Source organism: Trifolium pratense, linkage group LG1 (genome assembly GCF_020283565.1).
Source record: "Trifolium pratense cultivar HEN17-A07 linkage group LG1, ARS_RC_1.1, whole genome shotgun sequence".
Lineage (NCBI taxonomy): Eukaryota > Viridiplantae > Streptophyta > Magnoliopsida > Fabales > Fabaceae > Trifolium > Trifolium pratense.
The window spans coordinates 38,452,476-38,474,174 of record NC_060059.1 but is presented as its reverse complement, the minus strand read 5'-3'; the positions used below and the strand labels follow the sequence as shown (position 1 = coordinate 38,474,174).

The 21,699-nt window shown below is 32.5% G+C and overlaps 4 protein-coding genes and 1 non-coding gene across 5 annotated transcripts; 4 read left to right on the top strand and 1 right to left on the bottom strand.

The window, feature by feature from the left end:
* Positions 1 to 1,062: 1,062 nt before the first annotated feature.
* LOC123915451 (calcium uptake protein, mitochondrial) lies at positions 1,063 to 7,180 on the top strand. Its single transcript, XM_045966575.1, has 7 exons — positions 1,063 to 1,718; positions 1,841 to 1,908; positions 3,199 to 3,422; positions 3,734 to 3,817; positions 4,451 to 4,664; positions 5,743 to 6,039; positions 6,489 to 7,180. Exons 1-7 carry the CDS (start codon positions 1,379 to 1,381, stop codon positions 6,705 to 6,707), a joined length of 1,446 nt encoding a protein of 481 aa, XP_045822531.1. The 5' UTR covers positions 1,063 to 1,378; the 3' UTR covers positions 6,708 to 7,180.
* A 1,000-nt stretch (positions 7,181 to 8,180) lies between these two features.
* LOC123915445 (protein PHOX1-like) lies at positions 8,181 to 12,882 on the top strand. The gene is made up of 3 exons (XM_045966562.1): positions 8,181 to 10,598; positions 10,701 to 10,937; positions 12,501 to 12,882. The coding sequence occupies exons 1-2, from the start codon at positions 8,630 to 8,632 to the stop codon at positions 10,835 to 10,837; spliced, it is 2,106 nt and encodes a 701-aa protein (XP_045822518.1). The 5' UTR covers positions 8,181 to 8,629; the 3' UTR covers positions 10,838 to 10,937; positions 12,501 to 12,882.
* Positions 12,883 to 14,653: 1,771 nt separating this feature from the next.
* LOC123915435 (protein MEMO1) lies at positions 14,654 to 17,667 on the top strand. The gene is made up of 8 exons (XM_045966553.1): positions 14,654 to 14,947; positions 15,577 to 15,661; positions 15,863 to 15,931; positions 16,070 to 16,182; positions 16,319 to 16,430; positions 16,505 to 16,648; positions 16,860 to 17,034; positions 17,250 to 17,667. Exons 1-8 carry the CDS (start codon positions 14,893 to 14,895, stop codon positions 17,385 to 17,387), a joined length of 891 nt encoding a protein of 296 aa, XP_045822509.1. The 5' UTR covers positions 14,654 to 14,892; the 3' UTR covers positions 17,388 to 17,667.
* Positions 17,668 to 19,006: 1,339 nt separating this feature from the next.
* TRNAD-GUC lies at positions 19,007 to 19,078 on the top strand. Its single transcript has one exon. It is a non-coding gene; the product is annotated as a tRNA-Asp (tRNA).
* Positions 19,079 to 19,233: 155 nt separating this feature from the next.
* LOC123915426 (topless-related protein 1-like) lies at positions 19,234 to 21,605 on the bottom strand. The gene is made up of 5 exons (XM_045966540.1): positions 21,468 to 21,605; positions 21,279 to 21,374; positions 20,496 to 20,678; positions 20,233 to 20,396; positions 19,234 to 19,620 (listed from the first exon to the last, which is right to left on the bottom strand). The coding sequence occupies exons 1-5, from the start codon at positions 21,567 to 21,569 to the stop codon at positions 19,482 to 19,484; spliced, it is 684 nt and encodes a 227-aa protein (XP_045822496.1). The 5' UTR covers positions 21,570 to 21,605; the 3' UTR covers positions 19,234 to 19,481.
* Between the last annotated feature and the right edge of the window lie 94 nt (positions 21,606 to 21,699).

The following is a 21,699-nucleotide window of genomic DNA, read 5'->3' as shown; positions in this document are numbered from 1 at the left end:
ATTGAAAATACTAAGTGACTAGTGGAGTGTGCAGATTGTCAACAACAATACCAAGGGACTACAATATTGGTATATGTCGGAGAGTTTGGGAGAGATCGAAGAAACATCGAATTAAATGCTTTACGATAATTAGAGAGGAGTGGTGGAACCTGACAAATTATAGAGGTTGGACAACGTTTCACATGTGACATAATATAAAAATTGTCCAACAAAAAAATATCAGTTTTGCCCAAATTAAACTCCCAAAAATTTCAATTTTGTCTTAAACCAACACCTAAAAATACCAAAAAATTGGTCGAGAGCCCTGACAACTGCTCATGATTGCTGGGCCTTGGCTCTACCCATGGGAAGACGCCACATTTCTATCCAAAATATTAAAATATTATGTTAATGAGTTATCTCTCTTATAAATCCAATATTCTTCTCATTCATAGTCGATGTACGACTTAACCACTCACACTTGAAAATCAACAACTCTAATACCACTCATTGCGGAGTTTGGGAGCTCGGAAGAAATATCAGGTCAAATGCTTCAGGACAACAAGAGAGGGAGACGTCTCATCTTCCCCCAAAATCTTAAAGCATTGGTTTAATGAATCACATCTCTTATAAACTCAACATTTTCCTATAATCAATATATAACTTAACCACTAATACTTAAAACCCAAGAATATCCTTCTCCTATGTTAAAAACAACATGGGCATTCCTCAACCTAATTCACATCAACACAATCATATGGAAAAAGAGAAAAAAAAAGTATAAAGAAAAATAATAAAAAATCTAAAAGGAAAAGACAGAAAAATGTGGAAAGAAAAAAAAAAGTAAAAACAAAAGAATAATAAAAATTATAATATAATAAAATAAAAAAGGAAAAACAAATAGAAATAGTAAAATAATAAAAAATAAAATGTTAAAAAGACAGACTTTTTTTTTTTTTGAGGGAGTTAAAAAGACAGACTTGTTTTTAAATAAAATTGATTTTTTATTGTAATTTAATAGTTACAGACTTGCATACTTTGGGCTTAGGTCCCTCTATTCCTATCAAAACAAAATAATTACATACTTTTGTTCAAAAAAAAAAATAGTCACATACTTAAATTCATACATTTTTTTTCTTCATTAAACTCGTACATTTTTCATTGATAGACGAAATGCCAAAAAAATTAAAAATGAATGCACATAATGTGGAGTGATTAGAGTTTGAAGGCATAATGTCTATCAATTTCAACAAAGTTGATTTTTTATTAATTTAAAATGAAGATAAAAATTTAGGTAATTAACCTCTCGTAACGGATTAGTGGATAGATAATAGATTTGTCCTTAGCTCAATAGTCGTAGTTCCAAGTTCCAACAAACAAGCTCAACTTCAATTTGACCATGTCTATCTTCTCCACTCTCAGAAAATCCATTTCACCCTTCACCCGCCATTTTTCAATCCAACGGTTCCAAATCCTCCACCCTTCAACATCACCATCTTCGCCGTCGACACTGATCTCTCGGAACACTCTTCTCGCCGCCATCGTATCAGGCACGAGTCTAGGGTTTCTTCTCTACACCACCGACTTTGATTCAACTCCTTTTCAATTCTCAATCTCTTCCTTCGTTGACCACTGGTCAACACCTAATTCCGAAGACCAAAATCAACGTCGTTTTTCACCTTCCTCATTCTTTTCCAAATTGTCTTTACCTGAAACTTCTAGTACCTTCCTTTTTGGAGGCAAGTTTCTCTCCCGCAATTTATTATTTAATCATATAATAATATTAATAACATTTATTTATTTTTATTTGATTTTATAAGATTTTTAAATCGTGATTTGTGTTTTGGTTGATGAATTGCAGAAGCATATAGGAGAAAAGTTTTCTTCAACTATGAGAAGCGAATTCGGTTGCGAAGTCCTCCCGAAAAGGTATTTTTCTATGCTTTACTAGATTTCGGAAATGTTGTGTGTTTAATTTCAATAGATATATCTTCTATTTTTAGTAATCAAAATTTTTAAGTATCTTTCTCTGAGAGAGCATATCCAATGGAAATAATCTAAGTAAGTAACTAATTGTGCTTATTTAAGCAAATCGTAATATATGATAACTTAGTTAATTCTTTTGCTGATTGATTGCAAGCATAATTAATTATATACTCTTATGGAAGTATAGCTTAAATAAGGTATTCTGCAATTTTTTTTATGAAACTCAAATTGCCATGTAGATGTGCTCCAATAGAACAAAAAATTATGGAAATGTTGCATAATGTTTGAAACTCAATCATAAAACCCTCGTTGGAGATGCTCTAGTGCTCTACTGAACTTATATGCAATGGATTGTGAGTCAAAATTACTAATTTACATTGACATTCAATAGAAATCGACTATTAATGGCATGGAATGAAAAATTGAGGACTTCTATTGGACATTAGTGTGAAACTAATTTATGTTGACAATATATGGCCATTAAACTAATTTGTGTTGTTTGGCACTTTGTTTACAGACAACAAAAAAGAAGAGAAAGAAAACTCCTTATTTAATCAGTGTCATAATTTAAAGATATATATGGTCCCCAATAAAATGGTTTTACACTGACATGTCATGAAATTTACTATTTTTCCAGTCACTCCACTTTTGTAAGTGAATTTTGAAATCACTTTTTTCTCAAGTATAAACGAACTAAGTTCAATTGATGTAATCAATTAACCATAACCTATCCTTAACGACGTTCAGTAATTATCATTTGCCATCATTCGGCAAATCTTCCAATTTAACTTATTTGTTTCATCATCCATTTTGATTTCAAGGTAGGTTTGTTCTCATCACAAGTTGTATTTATTTTGCTGAAAGTAAGCTAAAATATGTGTATTTCAAAACTATACTCTCCCCTGGAATGAAAGCCAGTTATTAACACAGTTCATCAATTAGGCCCTGGATATAAAATGTAATTAACTTTCCATAAAACTAAGACAATTCTACCATTTTTTATGTATGTTTTTAGCTGAAGCAAAAAGTTGGGGCCTTGTAGGGAATTATGTAATTCTCCCCCCATTTTCTATACTGAAGCAATCTGATGATTTTATAAGCTTGTTTGTAAGAAAGAAAAACCAGATCATAAACTTTTGTTATATACTTCCATTGAATGAAACTGATGGTTTCTCTTAGTTCCCTTTTGAAGTGTGATTTGTATATTGACAATCTTTACTCCTTTTCATAAAGGTTTTTGAATACTTTGCATCTTATCGATCACCAGAAGGAGAAGTACTCATGATACCTGCAGACCTAATGAGGGCTGTAGTTCCTGTTTTCCCTCCATCTGAATCTCACCTTGTTAGAGATGGATACTTGAGAGGAGAAAGAAACCCTGGTCATTTACGCTGCTCTCCTTCAGAATTTTTTATGCTTTTTGATGTTAACAGTGACGGGCTTATATCTTTTAAAGAGTGAGTCAACTATATTCTCTCTACTTATCATGTTCTTTGTTAATAGTTTTTCTTTTCTTTGTGTTTATGGTATAGCGAGTATTACCTTTTTGTTGCAAAAGCCATCTTAGTCCTGGTGTGGGAAATGGGCTAGAGTAGAGTGGGGGCAAGCAGCCTAAGTAGGATCTGGTTCTAGGATCAAGCTGTCCACAAATGGCCCTGCTGATACTTTGTCTAAGGCTCTTAGGCTAATTATGTTCTCCTTTCCACTTTTTCTCTTCATGACCTACGTCTGTTTTTGTCCATAATACCCTTATTTTTCTATGGAACAGGTATATCTTTTTTGTAACACTACTCAGCATCCCAGAATCAAGCTTTTCTGTGGCATTTAAAATGTTTGATGTGGACAATAATGGGTGAGTGCTCATGGTACTTCTTTGAAATTTTAGTATCGCTTTGGAAATTCAAGTTTAAGTGGTGAAGTCTCAATTTGCTTAAAATGAGTTAAATGAAAAGGTTAAGAAAATAGAACCACATACCTAATCCTTGAGGTTTTGCATAAAGTTATGGTGGCAAATCTGTTGTTATGGTTTGTTGCTTAACACGACCTTGCTTTCAGGCTCCTGATCTCTAACTCTCTGTTTGATATAATTTTCATTTTACTTATTTTTTTTTGGACAGAATGTGATGGCATTCTTATTATTTATTTAAACCATGGTTTTCTCAGAATTTTAGTTTGGATTTAACTCCAACCCAAAAGCTATCTCATGGGGTGAGGGTTGCCCCACACTTATAACCACTATCTCGTTCATATCACTAGTCAATGTAGGATCTTTAATGGTACAAGGTATTAATTCATAACGTTTCTAGATCAAGCACATTGCTATTTGTTTGTTGACAGTGGCATCAATTTCAAGGCTGCACAAATTGTTGCTTTGTAGTTCTAGCTGCATCACGAATTGAATTTTTACTCCTGTTGGAGCATGATCATTCCCTATTGTTTTGTTCCCCTCATCTTATGAGGTTAATTAGTTTCCCCCCATATATAGGGAGATAACCAAGGAAGAATTCAAGAAAGTGATGGCATTGATGCGATCTCATCATCGACAAGGTGTTCAACACAGGGATGGACTGCGAACTGGTCTAAACGTGAATGATTCTGTGGAAAATGGAGGGCTGTTGGAACACTTTTTTGGTAAAGATGGAAAAAGTTCCCTCCAACTTGATAAATTCGTACAATTTTTACGAGACTTAAATGATGAAGTAAGTTCTAGTTGTTCCATTCCCACCTTATGTCATTATGGGTTTAATTGATTTTATTTTATGGATAATGGATATGTTGAGGGACTAGGCAGTTTTGCTTCACTCAAGTTTCCACCCTCTCTCTGGTGTTTTGCTCTTATGTTAGGGAGGATTCTTTATCTTCCAAATGCACTGTAAGCTCTTCTCCCTGTGTAAGTATCGTTGTGTTTTCTGGTGTTATGGCTTAAAAGATAATGGTAAGCATGCTTGACACATCTGCAAGCATTTTTTCTGTGCCAAACTTGAATCAAGCAATGAAGTCTTAATTTGTATATCTATATTAGGGGTTAATTTTGTAAAAATTGGGCTTCACACACTGAACGATTATTTTGATAATTGCGCATATAGAAAATTGTTTACTTTTACGTTTGAGATATTATTAATGTTGTGGCAGTTGTGACCTGTGATAGTAGCATTATAACTGAGAAAACCCATACATGCTTCTATATATAATCTGTGATTGTTATAAGTAAGAACTCTCATTTTTTGCAATTTTAAGTCTTGGTCATATTAATTAATTAGGCACAAAAGGAAGCACCCGGATTAATTCTCTGGAATTACTTTTGTCAGTTATGGTAGTTGTATGTGTAGGCTTGCCACTTGGTATTTATTTCTTTTAGATCTATTTTGAAAAGGAAAGGCAAAGTATACTGAAAATGATTAAAAGTCTGCATGGTGCTTATTACACATGGTTTTGATTTACCAGGATAACTTGATGCTTATGCTTCTAGATAAACTATTGTGTGGATGAGGAATGCTAGCAAGTAGCAACACACCTTAATACATTTTAATATCGATCCATTCTTTTAGAAGTCACCATACTCTTAAGAAATTGATCTTATATGAGGCAAATAAATTGGTTTTTAGAACATGAACAAATATCAAAGAGTGTGTTACTAGTATTTCTTTAGTGTGAATTGGAATCCCTACTGTAAATTTTATATGGATATAAGATTATTCCTTTCGATTAGCTATAAATATTATTTTCTACAGTGGTCTGAGAAGCGATTAACTATGACAATCTCAAATATTTATGTAGATTTTGAGGCTGGAGTTTGCTCATTATGACTACAAATCTCGAAAAACAATTTCAGCCAAGGACTTTGCTCTCTCCATGGTTGCTTCTGCTGACATGAGTCATCTAGGCAAGTTGCTTGAACGGGTTGATGAATTGAATAATGATCCATGCTTTAAGGATGTGCGCATCACTTTTGAGGACTTCAAAATCTTCGCAGAGCTACGGAAAAAGCTATTTCCATTGTCATTAGCCCTTTTCAGTTTTGGAAAAGTAAATGGTCTGTTGACGAGAGATGATTTTCAGCGAGCAGCATCACATGTATGGCGTTTATCTTCGTTTTTATGCTTAATACTGATGTTTAAGGGTTAACTATTATATCCTTTATTCTAAAGAACACTCAGTGGTGAAAAAAGAAATCCCTTAATGTTCGGCACCTTTATTCAGTCAATTTCTTGATTGTGGAAGCTTTGCATTAATACAGAGGCTTATTAAGTAAATGGGATTGAAATGCCTGCCTCTATTGAGGACCATCTAATACAAAGCTTTTCTGCTCTTAGTATTTGGATCTAAGTTCTAAATACATGATCATCTTTGCACACCATATAATCCAATTTGCCTGCTATCTTCTTTTTAGAATATATGTGCTGTGGGGGGTGTGGACTTTAGATGGTAAAAAGTGTTTGTCTGATTTTGTTTTCTCCATTTTTTTAAATTTGATTTAGACTACATGGCCAAAATGGCAAGTTCATATTTTGTTTCAATTGCAGGTTTGTGGCATATCTCTTTCGGACAACGTGGTTGATATTGTTTTCCATTTGTTTGATACAAACCAAGACGGAAACCTAAGTACAGATGAGTTTGTAAGAGTTCTACACAAGCGAGAAAGGGACATCGGACATGCTGTGGGGACAGGAATGTTGGGTTTGTTGTCTTGCTGCTGGAACTGTAAAGAAAACATCTCATCTTCACGGTTGTTTTCCTCATAGGTAAAGTTACTTTCACAGCCATTTCAAACCACACAAATGATACAATACAAAGTGAATATGAGCCCTTGTTTGGAAGGGAGAAAAGAAAGAGATAAAGAAAAGAAAAAGGCAGAAGGTGGTGATAATTGGCTTTAAGGTTTCAGTATAACTTATTTATGTGAAACTAACAAAAGCCCTTCTTAATATCTATCACCTTAGTTTGTACTATTGCATTGCTTTACTGTTGAAAAAGAAAAGGTGGGCACAAAAATAAATCATTGTTGACAGCTTAGAAATAGCAAACATGACTTGTAAAATAAATGTATGCCACTGAGGTCCTCGTGGCTTTGAAGGTTGACATGTCTGCCAGTTGTAACTACTTTGCCATGTAAATAGTGACCCTTTCCAGATACAACAAATAAAAGTGACCCTTTTCCAGCTCTGTAACCAATTGCATTTTTTTTTTATGTTTAATGAAATTTATTTTTGGATTATTTCAAATGTAGCAGACTTTTATTTATCAATCATTTCCTACAGTCGTTTGGCTTTTACCTGGCATTTTAAAGAGAGTACAACAAAATTTTATGTGTTTGGTATCATTGTGACTTTGTCAAAATTACCTTGGGCTACCGTGATTTTGTAAAAGCCTCTTTGCTGAATTCAGAATTCATCATGATTTTGGCAAAATTAAGCAATAGAGTAATGAAAATCAAATATTTAATTCACACACTGACATTAATGCTAACAATTATTAACGATATTAATATTAACTGTTCAGAAAAAGAAAGAAAAGTCTATGTACATAATTTGCAATATTTCTATTTAATTTAAAAGATATAACTCAGATTTTAAAAGTTCATCTTACAGGGTGTAGATTATATTACATCACAAATATCAAACCAAAAATTACACAAGATAAAAAATGAAAAAAATATATTGTAAAAAAAATGATATCTTTTTTAGGAAGCAATCAAGCAGTTTTTTTGTAAAGACAAACAAAATATATAGGAATATTCCCAGACCCAACAACAGTACAGCCGCCATGAAAAGAGAAAATCAAATTCATGTGTTGTCTCACTATGAATGAATGATTGAATGTGAATAAGAAGAACTAAGAAAATGTCAAAAAAGAAAATGTCAAATGTAAAAAACCATTAAAAAGGAAAAAATCCACGTGTTAAAACCAAATAATTGAATTTAATTCAACTGGGGAAATCATTAAGACAAATCTAAACTTTGGTTATTACTAGATAAAACAATTTCTTATCTAATTTTTTTTTTTACAAAGTTGACAATGAAGATCGAACCTAGAATCTCATGCATACTATCCAAATCGTTCACCACTAGATCAAACATAGTGACTTATTTTTTTCTTCTAATTTTTGAATTTCATAATTCTTTTCTCTTGAAAATCATAGGATTATTTTGTCAAAAAATTTTTAAAAAATAATCATAGGATTATATATATATATATATATATATATATATATTTTTACCATATATCCCCTAAAAAGCCAAATAAGTGGGGGCCATAATCACAGCGTTTTCCCATTTTTGAGTGTCGTTTGGTGCTTTCCCCCCCAATTTTCCTCCAGAACAAAAGACACCCACCCTTTTATTTTAGGCCACCCTATTTTTCATTTCACACCCCCTTCAATCCATCGACGTTGACTTCACAAAAAAGAAAGAATCAATCAAAAATCAAACCCTAACCTTAACCTATCTCTATACACAAACACAAGAAAGAAAAAGAATCATCACAATTTCTCAACCCAATCATCACATAAGCATTTTCCATATAATAAATACACCAATCAATAAATCATAATAATTCTCTAAATTTGTTTCATTTCATTTCATTTCATTTTCATCTTCAATTCAAATAATAAATCTCTCTCTTATTATTATCATTTTGATTTTGATTGATTAATATTCATAGATCGATGGGAAAACCAGCTGGAAAAAAGAAGGAACATCATGAATCACCAAAATCAAAGAACAACAAAGGTGGTGGTGGTGGTGGTTACGAACGTTCATCATCATCAAAAGCATTAGACGATGATACAGCGATGTTTATCAACATGTCACAAGAGTTAAGAGAAGAAGGTAACAAACTTTTTTACCAGAAAAAAGACAATGAAGGTGCTATGTTAAAGTACGAAAAAGCCCTTAAACTTCTTCCTAAAAATCATATTGATGTTGCACATCTTCATACAAATATGGCTATGTGTTATATGCAATTGGGTCTTGGTGAGTACCCTAGAGCAATCAATGAGTGCAATCTTGCTTTACAGGTTTCGCCGAGGTATAGTAAAGCTCTTTTGAAAAGAGCTAAGTGTTATGAATCCTTGAATCGGTTAGATTTGGCTATGAGAGATGTTAGGGTTGTTTTGAATGCTGAACCCAATAATTTGACCGCGTTGGAGATTCTTGATAGTTTGAGGATTACTATGGATGAGAAAGGGATTACGATCGATGAGACTGAGATTGCTTTGGCTGCTTTGCAGCAGGTGGAGGCACCTGCTGCAAGGTTTAGGAAAGTTGTTAGGGAGAAGATTACTAAGAAGAAGAAAGGACATAAAGGGGAAGGCGAGGAAGAGCGGAAAAGTAAGAATGTTGTTGATGAGAAGAAAAACAATGTTGGGAATGTTAATGTGAAGGGTAAAGATTCTAAGGATAAGGATAGTAGAGAAGTTGTTAAGGAAGATAAAACGGTTACTAGGACTGTGAAGTTGATATACGGAGAGGATATTAGGTGGGCGCAGTTACCTGTGAATTGTAGTATGAAGTTGGTGAGGGATGTGATAAGGGATAAGTTTCCGGGGTTGAAGGGTGTTCTTGTGAAGTATAAGGATAGGGAAGGTGATTTGGTTACTATTACTACTACTTCTGAGTTGAGGTTAGCTGAGGGTTGTCATGTGCTTGGTTCGATTCGGTTGTATATTACGCAGGTGGATTTGGATAAGGAGCCACGTTATGATGAAAAGCCAAGCAGTGGTGAGGTCAGAAGGGAGAATGGGGTTGGAGACCGGAATAATAAGATGCTTACTGTGGAGGATTGGCTTGTTCAGTTTGCGAGGCTGTTTAAGAACCATGTTGGGTTTGATTCTGATTCGTATCTGGATATTCATGAGGTTGGGATGAAGCTATATTCGGAGGCGATGGAGGATGCGGTGACGAGTGATGGTGCTCAAGAGCTGTTTGATATTGCTGCAGATAAGTTTCAAGAGATGGCTGCTTTGGCTTTGTTTAATTGGGGAAATGTTCACCTGTCTAAGGCAAGGAGGCAAGTGCCTTGTCAGGAGGAAGGGTCGACAGATGCTTCTTTCGAGCATGTTAAAGCTGCATATGAGTGGGCTAAGAAGGAGTACAAGGAAGCGGAAATGAGATACGAAGAATCTGTGAAAATCAAACCAGACTTTTATGAGGGACTCCTTGCTCTTGGGTATCAGCAGTTTGAGCAAGCAAAGCTATGCTGGGGTTATTTACTTGCAAACAATAAGGAGTTCGAAGTTGGCCCTTTTGAGGAGGTTCTACAGCTCTATAACAAGGCAGAGGACGGCATGGAGAAAGGGATGTTGATGTGGGAGGAGCTTGAGGAACAGCGGTTGAATGGACTATCTAAATTAGATAAATATAATTCACAGTTACAGAAAATGGGTTTGCACGGTCTTTTCAGGGATGTTTCTTCCGAGGAAGCTGAAGAGCAGGCTTCAAAGATGAGGATACAGATATATCTTTTATGGGGTACCTTATTGTACGAGCGTTCTGTTGTGGAGTTCAAGCTAGGATTACCAACATGGGAGGAATGTTTGGAGGTTGCAGTTGAAAAATTTGAACTAGCTGGAGCTTCTACAACTGACATTGGTGTTATGATAAAGAACCATTGTTCTAATGAAACAGCAATGGAAGGTATGGGTTGGGGAAAAATTGTTCATTGTGTGTGCATTTATCTGATACCTTTCTAGTTTCAAATTTTTTAGGGAACTGACAAACCAATTTTCACGATGACAGGGTTCAAAATTGATGACATAGTGCAAGCATGGAATGAGATGTATGATGGGTGGCAGTTTGATGCTCCAACTTTCCGACTTGAACCATTGTTTCGTCGGCGTGTTCCAAGACTCAATTACATCTTGGAGCAATTTTAAGTTTTCTTCTTTGATTTGTCATTCTTTATAGAGGCAAAATTAGTGCTTCTATTTTCTTCTTCAATATTTTTGAAGGCTTCTACATTCCATTCAAAGACAGGTAAGAATACTATTCCTTTACTACAGTTTTGTCTATCGCAGTAGATCTTCTAAATTGTTTAGAAACTTTTGGGAGATTTAGTAGCATCTGAAAGTTTTAAATGCTTATACCATTAACTGAAATTGTGATTTATGTTTTATGGAATGTTATACCATGTCTTTTCTGTTGGTTAAAAAATTAAGTGTATATTTCTGGACTAGTACAAATTGATAAATAATATCTGCATGCATCATGGAATCACAATTTGATGCTGATGGCTCGACTCTTGAGTGCAGTCTAAGATGTTAAGTGTATATTTCTGGACTTACGCATAATCATAATAGGCGTTCTCTTTTCTGTTGTTTGCTGTCAAAGTTGAGATCCTAATTTCTGTATTCATAACACTAATGGAGAGGTTAGGTTATATTAGAATAGTTCTACTTGTGGTAGTAACTAGTAAAGATAGTAAAAGTTGCCAAAACTTTTACAGTTTTACTTATTAGTAACTAGTACAAATTGATAAATGATATCGGCATGCATCATGGAATCACAATTTGATGCTGATGGCTCGACTCTTGAGTGCAGTCTACGATGTTAGGTGGTTTGGCAGAAGCAAGCTATCGATAAGGTTTTATACTAGTCCGGATGCTATGCATTCTCAGCTGGGGAAAAGGATTATCATGTTCTAATTTGTATTGATTTATGATGAGTTTGTGTGAGAAATAGATCTTGTTTAAGATTCAGGGTAAGTATTAAATTGAAATGCTTATGGCCTAATCCAAAAGGTATCAGATCTATTACCCAAAACATTTTGGGGAATGATTGCCATTGTCAATGGCCTTTAAGTGATGTTTCCATATGAAAAAAGAAATAAAGAATATCAATTGTACAACTGAACAGAGAATACAGCATAGACCAAGAACGAAGGGTAGGCAAAAACTAATGCACTTAACGTGTTGAAGTGGTACTGCCAAACCCGGTGCTTTTATGGTGGTTTATTTTTAAATATAGTTTTAGGAGGTACAATTTTACTTTTAATCGTGTAATGGAAATTCAGAAAATCATTATAAACTCTTCTAAAAACATAGAAGCCTATAGTTAATTCAGCTTATTTATCAAAGAGCAAAGACGTATTGTGTTGACCACTAAGATTGGGTTAGTGGTGTAGGGTTTGGATAGTTTGAATGTGGTCATAGATTCAAATCGCACATTGTCACCGCTCTACAAAAAAATAGGAATCATGTATATTAATTTTAACTTAAAATAGAACTTTGACATCGATGAAATCTGACGGTTTGAAGTCTGAGTTACTGTTTTTGTTATGCTGATTCATGATGTTCACTGACTTTTCTTGATGTGTCTCCTGCGAATTGTTTTCAAGCCAAAATTTCTCCTCTTCTCAGCTTCCCTCCCCGGAAGAAATTGTTGGTTTTTGGCATTTGGGGCTTAAGATGGAAACCAGTTAGCTTAAGAAGAGTTAAATCATTTGATAACTTGCTACATGTTCTTTGCTATACATTGTTTTTATCAATGATGACATTTATGTGGTTGGTCTGAATGGATTTATTTTCCTTTTGATTGCAGGTATATTTTCTTCATTTTGTCAACTCCGTGATGGGTGCTATGATTGAATTATTTTTTCGGTAGCAGTTTTGTAGAGATTGGAATATTAGGGGTTAGAAACCCTGGTTATAGTATTTGTTTTGCAATTACAGGGGGGGTATATGTTCCGAGGGTTTTTGCAGTTGTAAAATCAGTACATGATTCTATTTATTGGTTTGATTGAGGTGATGAGTGATTGGATTTGTTCAGCTTGCAAACACAAAAAAAATTCAACTTGCTGGGGTTTGATGATTATCTATGTTGTTAAATTGTCATTCACCCCATTCTATTTTTACTGGTATTGTATAGCACACTACATTTGTCATCATATTTATTGTTAATGTTGTCTTACAGTTTTTTTTTTTTTTTTTTTTTTTTTTCTTGAGTATTTAAGCTGATTTGTGCATATGAGGGGGCATCAAAATTAGTTTTGAATTAGTCTTTTAAGATTGAGTTGTGCATTTGTTTTTTTGGTGACATGATAAGAATAACAGAATACTACAAAAGCCTACATAGCTCTTCATAGTTTTTTGAATAATTGTTGGTCGTTATGAAATTGGATTCTCTACTGCCCTTTCTGTTCTGTCATCTCTGTTGCTCTTCATCCAATGACTCATAGTAAAAGTAACAATTTTAAAACTCAATAGTTGTTGGCAGCAGAAGAGGATGAGCTGGAGAGGATCTAGATCCGGTTGTTATTTTGTTAGCTTTTCACTCTCTACATCCCTCTGCTGCTATTCAAAACTTTTTGAAGTCTACAGTTGCATGTTGGGATTGCATTGTCACTGCACCATCTACATTCAATTTGGACCATCCAACACGCTTGCCACCTAATGGAAACATAAACAGAAAGTTGAGAAATGCTATCAACATTCTCGAAATTATTTGGTGGAAAATTGTGTTTTTTTGGATTATACTTTCAAATTGGCTTTAGCAGATGAGAATCCATAGACTTTTATGTATTCTTTGCAGGCCACCCTACCTCCATATCATATATGACTCATCTAATATGAGATACTATTTAAAAGACATAACATGGTTTCTTTTTCCTTTTTTGTTTTAAAAATTATTCATCTATTCAACAATGTAATTCAGTGTCGTTAAAACTAAAAAAAATAATCAACTACTCCTCTTGTCCTATATAAAGGAACACTTTGAAATTTTTCTTTTGTCCTTTTTTTATAAAAATGTGTCTGTGTAATTAATGCATAACATTAGAATAAGTTGCATTTTATACAATTTAATAAGGGTATATGAGAGATTATCTATTTAATAAAGAATAAATTTAAAGAGTGTTTCTTATAAAAACCCTTATTTTATAAAAACCCTTATTAAATTGTATAAAATGCAACCTATTCTAATGTTATGCATTAATTACACAGACACATTCCTAATGTTAGTTTTGGAATAACACATAATATTTTAGAATTTTTAATAAAAAAATAAGCCTCTTGATATGTATGTTTTTCTCAATGTGTTCTTTGTATATATGACCAGAGGGAGTAATAAATTCACAACATCCAATTTAATAATATAAAATGATAAAATGCTTAATAAAACAAAATTAAAGTGACATAAATATCAAATATCTTTAAATCTCACATGAACACCAAAGTTGTTGATTAAATACATAATAAATTGAAGATGTTTTCTAGAGATTAAGTGTATTTTTTTTGGTCTAAATTAGATATTTTCTGCATATAACTGCAGAGACTAATCTTTTGACTCTCTTATAAAATTTAAATAAGCGGCAAACTCTCCGTAAAAAATTTAATGGACTTCATCTCAAGCCAACTTAAATGTGCAATTTACTAGTATAAAATAAATAAGGCAAATGCTAAATAGTGCCCCAAGGACACTTGTTAAGGATTCAAATTTAGAAAGTTTTACTTGGAAATTGTGTAGTCAATACAACAAAAGTCTATATTTTGATGTTTTCCATGCACAACTTTTATTTTATTTATTCTTTTGGTTCCTTAACTAGTGCCCCGGAAGCACTGGTTAGCAAGACCCAATAAATAATATCAACCTCAATTAATAAATTAAAGATGGTGAATCCACCATTAAAGATATGCTTATAAAAAAAAAAATTAAAGATATATATATATTTATTTTGTTATTTTATACTTTATTCACTCTAGAAAATCCAAATCTAGATATGATTGTTTGTCAAAATTGAATCTTAATCTTTACGTAAAAAAATAAAATAAAATTGAATCTTAATCTAGAAAAACAACATGGGATTTGCTTAAAGAGTTGTCTGTCCTCTAAGACAAGTTATTAAGAAAGTATTAATAGCACACGCAAAGAACAAAAACTCGTTCTTCAATTTTAGGGTTTTATTAAATTCTCAAATCCTCTTTCATCAATCATCATGGTCACCAAAGTCAGAAAACCATCTCATGCTGGTTCTTGGTACACTGATAATCGTAAGTTTCTTCAAACAATTTTTGATTCCATCATCAATCTTCACTTCAATTTTTCTGATCAAGATTCTAAATATTAGGTTTTTATTTTTTATTTTAATTTTTTTTAGCTTTTAATTAGTGTTTGTTTCTGTTTACTATTTCAATTTGGTGGTTAATGTTAGGTTTATTAAATAACTGTCATGTTAACACTATTCTTGATATTGCAAAGAATCACAGTCACATGCAACTTGTATTGCATTGAGGTTTTGTTAGTATAAAAAACTGTTATGTTAGATTGTAGTAGCCGAATTTTGAATATAAGATTGAATTTTTTATAATGTATATGATTTGATGGCTTGAAACATCTTCCAAAAGAGTGAAGCTTTGAGAAAATTGAAGTTTCTCAGTCTATAGTTGTTTTGTAATCCCAACTTGCGACGCGAGTTAGGTTGCATTCGTTGCATTTGACTGCAACTGCGATTCTCTATAATATTAAAGATTGGCTCCAATGTGTAATTGCAATTGTGGTTGCGTTTGACTGTGATTCTCTACGGTATTGAAAATTAAGATGTTGAATTAAAACCTTTGTGACTGGCAAAATTTCAATTTAATATTTCTGTCTCTGACTTTCTGTTAATTTATTTTTTCAGCTAAGCAGCTTTCGGAAGAACTGGAAGGATGGCTGAATTCGTGTGGTTTGACTAAATCTTCTGATGTACGGGGTGTAATAGCACCGTAAGTGAATGTAATTAGACTTTTGATATTGTAACCCATGTTTGAGTGAAAAAGTAAGGGACTGAGATTGATTTTTCAAATGAAATTTTGATCTTCAAGTTTTCGAGGAGTTCAATTTGCTTTATTTATTTATTTATGATTTAATGATTTTTAAGATAAACTATGCTAATGTGTTTGTGCTGCATTGGATTGTTGTGTTAGACATGCAGGTTATTCCTATTCAGGACGAGCTGCTGCATATGCCTTTGGAAACATTGATCCATCTAACATGTAAGTTAATTTCTTGTTTGTTCCTCTGACCAATCCTATACTCGCCTTTTAAAAAAAAATGGCTGCCTTGTTCCCTGCTAAGTTGTGCACTGTTGTTGTTGATGATGCTATTATTTATTTTTTATTTTGTGATTTCAGTAAACGTGTTTTCCTACTTGGTCCTTCTCACCACTATTATACTCCAAAGTGTGCTCTTTCAACTGCAACAGTCTACAAGACACCCATTGGGGACCTGCCTATTGATTTGGAAGGTAGTGTTAATCGTATAAAATATGAATGAGTTGTTGTATTTGAACTGATTTATTTAGAGTTGATTCATTTTGTTTGACTTCAATATTGGCTTCTGCCTTTACTGATTACACATTTAATTTTCCTTTGTTTTACCAGTAAATGAGCAGCTTAAAGCTACAGGAAAATTTGAAACGATGGATATTCGAGTTGATGAAGCTGAACATAGCATGGAAATGCACTTGCCATATCTCGCTAAAGTATTTGAAGGGTAAGTTTTGTTACATTTGAAGGAGTTTCAGTTCTTGAAATTTGCACAGAGATTGAGTTTGAATGTTGGCGCAGGCACCCGGTGAAAATTGTACCCATTTTAGTTGGCGCTGTTAGTGCTGAGAATGAAGCTATGTATGGACAGATTCTTGCTCAGTTTGTCGATGACCCCACTAATTTCTTTTCTATTTCATCCGATTTTTGTCATTGGGGATCTCGGTATGTACTTCTTTCTTACATGTTTAGACTTAAGATAATAATATACTTCATTGGTAATTATGATTTTAGTGGTGACTGTTCATTAGCAATATCTATAGTACACTATCTTTTCTTATTGTCCATATCTATGTATTCTGATGAATATCTCATATCTATCATTAGTTTGAAGTTGGTATTGATCGTGTGTTTTGTGACTGGTATTTTATGTCAGATTCAATTACACGCACTATGACAAAAAACATGGGCCTATTTACAAATCCATTGAGGCCTTGGACAAGATGGGCATGGATATCATAGAATCTGGAGACCCTGATTCATTCAAAAAGTATCTGTTAGAGTATGACAATACAATCTGCGGACGCCATCCAATTAGTGTTTTTCTCCATGTAAGTTCCTTTTAAATTTTGATGCAAGTAACTCTTGCCAAATTTGAGAGTCCAACTATAACTTTAAGCAAAAAGGAATATAATTGTTGTATTGTTGTTGATATTGTTGATAGTGTTTTTCATCCATATTGTTGCAGCTTACAACATTAAATGATTTTTTTTTTATTTGATGCTTATATTATTATATTAACTTCAATATCTTGCAAATTTACCAGATGCTGAAGGACTGTCAAACAAAAATAAAAATCAACTTTCTTCGCTATGAGCAGTCCAGTCAGTGCCATAGTACAAGGGATAGTAGTGTTAGTTATGCATCTGCAGCAGCAAGGTTGAATGATTCAAGCTCTAGTTGAAGATATCACTTTCTTTGACGGGGCGTCCAGAATTTAATTTCCTGTTAAACTGAATATTTATATTTAAGCTTTGAACAAATGGACATCATGTTTCTTGGTTTTTTTAGCAAACATTATGTTCCTTGTTTGTAGATTATTATCACTAAAATATGTAGCTCACCTCTAGACTGGGAAGTTGTCAAATAATGAAATTCCATTACACTCCCAGTTGGTGTTCTAAACTAACATGCTTTTGAACATATGATTTGATTATGTCATGGTTGCAACTGTTAAATCCTTATTTTGCGCTTTCATCAGCTTTATTTTTGTGCCATGCTAATAAGTGTATTAAGAGTACTCGTTAAGAAGGTAAAAAATAAACTCCAAGGGTTTGATCTAGTGGTAAGAACTAAGAAGACAAATTTTGGATCCGGGAGGTCCTGAATTCGAGTCCCGCTAGTGCTCTTGGAGCAAGGCAAATATAATACCTTTGTAAGGTCTTCCTTTCTTTGGACTAGGGCACCATCTAAAAGTGCATATGCTTAGTGATGTCTAGATTGTTTAGCAACCTGTGTTTTAGATTTGCCAAGGGACCGAGTTGGGACATGTGAGAAGCGAAGCCAAAGTAACTAGAACGGAATCTGTTAAGCTCGAAACTTGGTTTAAATTATAATTCAACTATTATGTCTCTTTGTTTTTTTTCTTCCTAAATTATTGTTCATAAGAGTTTACAAGTGTTCTCAAAGGCTTTGTCTTTAATAAGACTAAGCTAGATTTTCATATTTTTCACATGTCACTCTCATTGAGGTCAAGAAAAAGGGAGGTTGTAGGATACATTGTCAGATTGAAAGGTTTTGCTACATTTGTTTTTTTTAACTAATAAGTGAGTGATAATTTTTATGAATCAATAAGTTATTTGTATATATTTTTTTGCTTTAAGAAACATACACATAATTTCATTTTCAATTGTAGAGCAACTGTAATTCTTTTATAATATTAATTTGAATGTTAGGATTTTCAGAGTATAATATTGTATTTAAATATTTACCATTCAATTTATAATAATTGGTGCGTTTGTTTAAGCTTTAAAAAAATAATTTTGTTTTGAAAAATCTAGAGATCTTTAAATAACTCTAAAGTTATTTTCCGATTGTTTACTATCATAAAAATTATTATTTTTTAAAATGTGAAGCTCTTACACTTAGGTTTTTAGTATTAAGAAAATAGATTTGTTTTTTTGATAATAGTAAAATTTAGGGTGAGACGATCCCCAATTCAAGGCAGGAAAGACCGTAGAGCTCAAAGAACACTTGCAAAATATTTACATTTACTTTCCTCAAAAAACACTTACAGGTAAGAAAATAGATTCTAGAAAAGCTATTAGGATTAAAAAAAAAATCTATACCAAACACTATTAAAAACACACACACACACATATATATATATATATATATATATATATTAAGAAAATAGATTTTTTCTTAAACAAATTTCAAACAAACGAACCCTATATCAGTAACTATTAGCATATTCAACGACAAAAAACTTTATATTTTTTTCAAAGGTTATTGGCCTAAGAATTTTGTACACCTTCCATGATTCTTTCTCATATGTTTAACATTTTGATGACCTTTCAAGTTGTCGTTGTAGTATAGTGGTGAGTATTCCCGCCTGTCACGCGGGTGACCCGGGTTCGATCCCCGGCAACGGCGTTATTTTTAGATTTAGCAGCGTATAATTTGTTGTCCGTCTACCTTTTATTTATGTATAAATTTTTGAAAACATACATACATCACATAAAACACCAATTTTCTTTTTCCTATATATATATATTTCTTTCATCATATAGCATAGCTTTGCATTAAATTAATAACTCATTTAATAAAATTATTGGTTCAAAGAACAATACCATCAAAAACAGTAGATTTTCCACTGTAAGAAATCCAACAAAAAAACTTAAAATAAATATTAAGCCAAGATAAAGGTTTTGCCAAATAGTGTCATGACAAAAGCCTAAAAAGAGCAAAATATAAAAATTGGCCACACCTCAAGGTGACACATTTATTCATTAATGTTGTTTTGGTGAACAATATTCATATGTTTCACCAATCCATCTCAAACTTGAGGCATAATCCAATTACCACTTGGTGGTTCCTTTGGCTCAAACACATAAACACTACCATCTGTGAATCCTGCAGCAAATTGGTTTGGTTTCTGAGGATGTGCAGCTATAGCAGTTGGATAGATTTTCAAACTGCAACAATCAATTAAAAATAATTATTACATTTCAGTGCCAAAGTTTCATATGTTAAAGAGACAATAGAATGTGTACGTATAGTGTAAAATAGTTTTATACTGACATCTAATGAACATCTTGTATTCCGTCAAATTACGGAGTTATTTTAAAATTAGTTGTATGACATGACAAAATGATGGTTTCTTATTGGATGTCTGTGTAAAACTATCTTAAACTCAAATGTTAATTCATAAGTTTTGAAATATTATATTTTTCTATTTGTATAATAATAAAATCATTAATTTGTGATTATAATTAAAAGCTACAAGCCTAAAACTAAATTCTCTAAACCAACAATTAGTTAATTTTTTTTTTGAAGCAATTAGTTTTTTTTTGAATGGCATTGAAGCAATTAGTTTAATAATTACACAATGATAGATTAAACAATCTTTTGAAGTTTAGACCCTTCATAAATTTGGTTCGATTTTAGTTTGTATTTTTCTTTTATAGGAATAGGAACTAAACTTTAAAATTTGTAATTTTATAGGGACTATAAATATATTTAATCTTTATGAATATTATGTTATAATAAATATATTTAGCCTAAGAGAAAAAAAATAAAAAAAGCACCTGGAAATTGATGAAAGGTAAATAGAGGGATGAATCATATAATGCATTTGAAAATTTGATGCATCAAATATTGCCAAAGTTCCATCACCAAAACTAGCATACACCATTTGACCATTAGATGAAAATGTTGCTTGGTTGATTACTGTTGCAAATTTTGGATCCCACTAGTATGAAAAAAAGAGAAAAATATTAAAAAAATATATTATTGCATGTCTTGAAAGAAAATATATTTATGATATGTAAAAGGGGAAGAAAAAAAAAACCTGGCTGACACATTGTAGTTCTGTTGCTTCATAAATTCCAAGAAGAATGTTATGTGCAACAAGAAATTTTTGTTGGTCAGGGTGAAATTGAATTTGAGTTTCAGATAATATTTGCGTCGCATTTTTCATTTGCAAGTTTCTATCTCTCAATTTTTCCCAGCTTCTGCTATTCCATACAATAATCTACAAAAAAAAAATTAGAATAAGAATAGTGACAAGTAAAGTACTTTACCATATGTGGAAGGACATTATAATATATATGTAGGGAACCGGGGTTTGAACTTTGAACCCCGATCATTCCACTTATTCACTTTATGAGTGAAATTTCTAGCCACTAGGCTACTTGACAAAAAAAAGTACTCTACCGTACATAACCAATTTCAATTTTCCGATCATGATTTCTATTAAAAAAAAGTTGAAAAGACAGAAAAAATAATACTAGTCACTAAATTTTTGGTCTCAAACACTTAGCAACAGAATTAAAGACAAATTTTGTCTTTTTATGTCTTTAAATTTCTATCGTTATTTCAACATTTTTTCTAATAAAAGTGTAAAACCTTATGTGTGGAATGGATTCCGATCACAAGTTCGACTAGAAAAAGTTGAAATAACAATAGAAATTAGAGATGGACAACAATAACACTGTCACTAAATTTTTGGTCTCAAACACTTAGCGATAGAATTAAAGACAAATGTTGTATTTTTCTGTCTCTAAATTTTCCTCGTTATTTCAACTTTTTCTATAGTAAAACCTTATGTGTGGAATGAATTTTAAATACTAACCTGAGCACTTGCATCAGCAGAAACAAGAAGATTCAAAGTATTTGAGAAGGCAAAAGAAGTAACTCTTTTAGAATGACCCTCAAGCTTGATTTTAGGCTATAGCATAAATGAATGATACAAAATGTGAGTTTAATTATCTTTTAAGCATGTAATAATTCATGTCTTTCTTGAATGAAAAAAGAGATATACCTGATCATTTTCATGAATATTGAATATAATTATGCTGCAGTCATCCAAGCCAACAACTATTTTATTATTATCTTCAGGATAGAAGGCAAGATATGTTGCCATTGGTGGAGGTTGTAAGATAGTTGTTAGAGCCTGTAATTATCATGCATTTTGTGAAATGATTAGTTAAATACAATATTATTGTAGCAAAATAATAATCCCTTAAATCGCGCATTTGTCATGGTAACCTAAT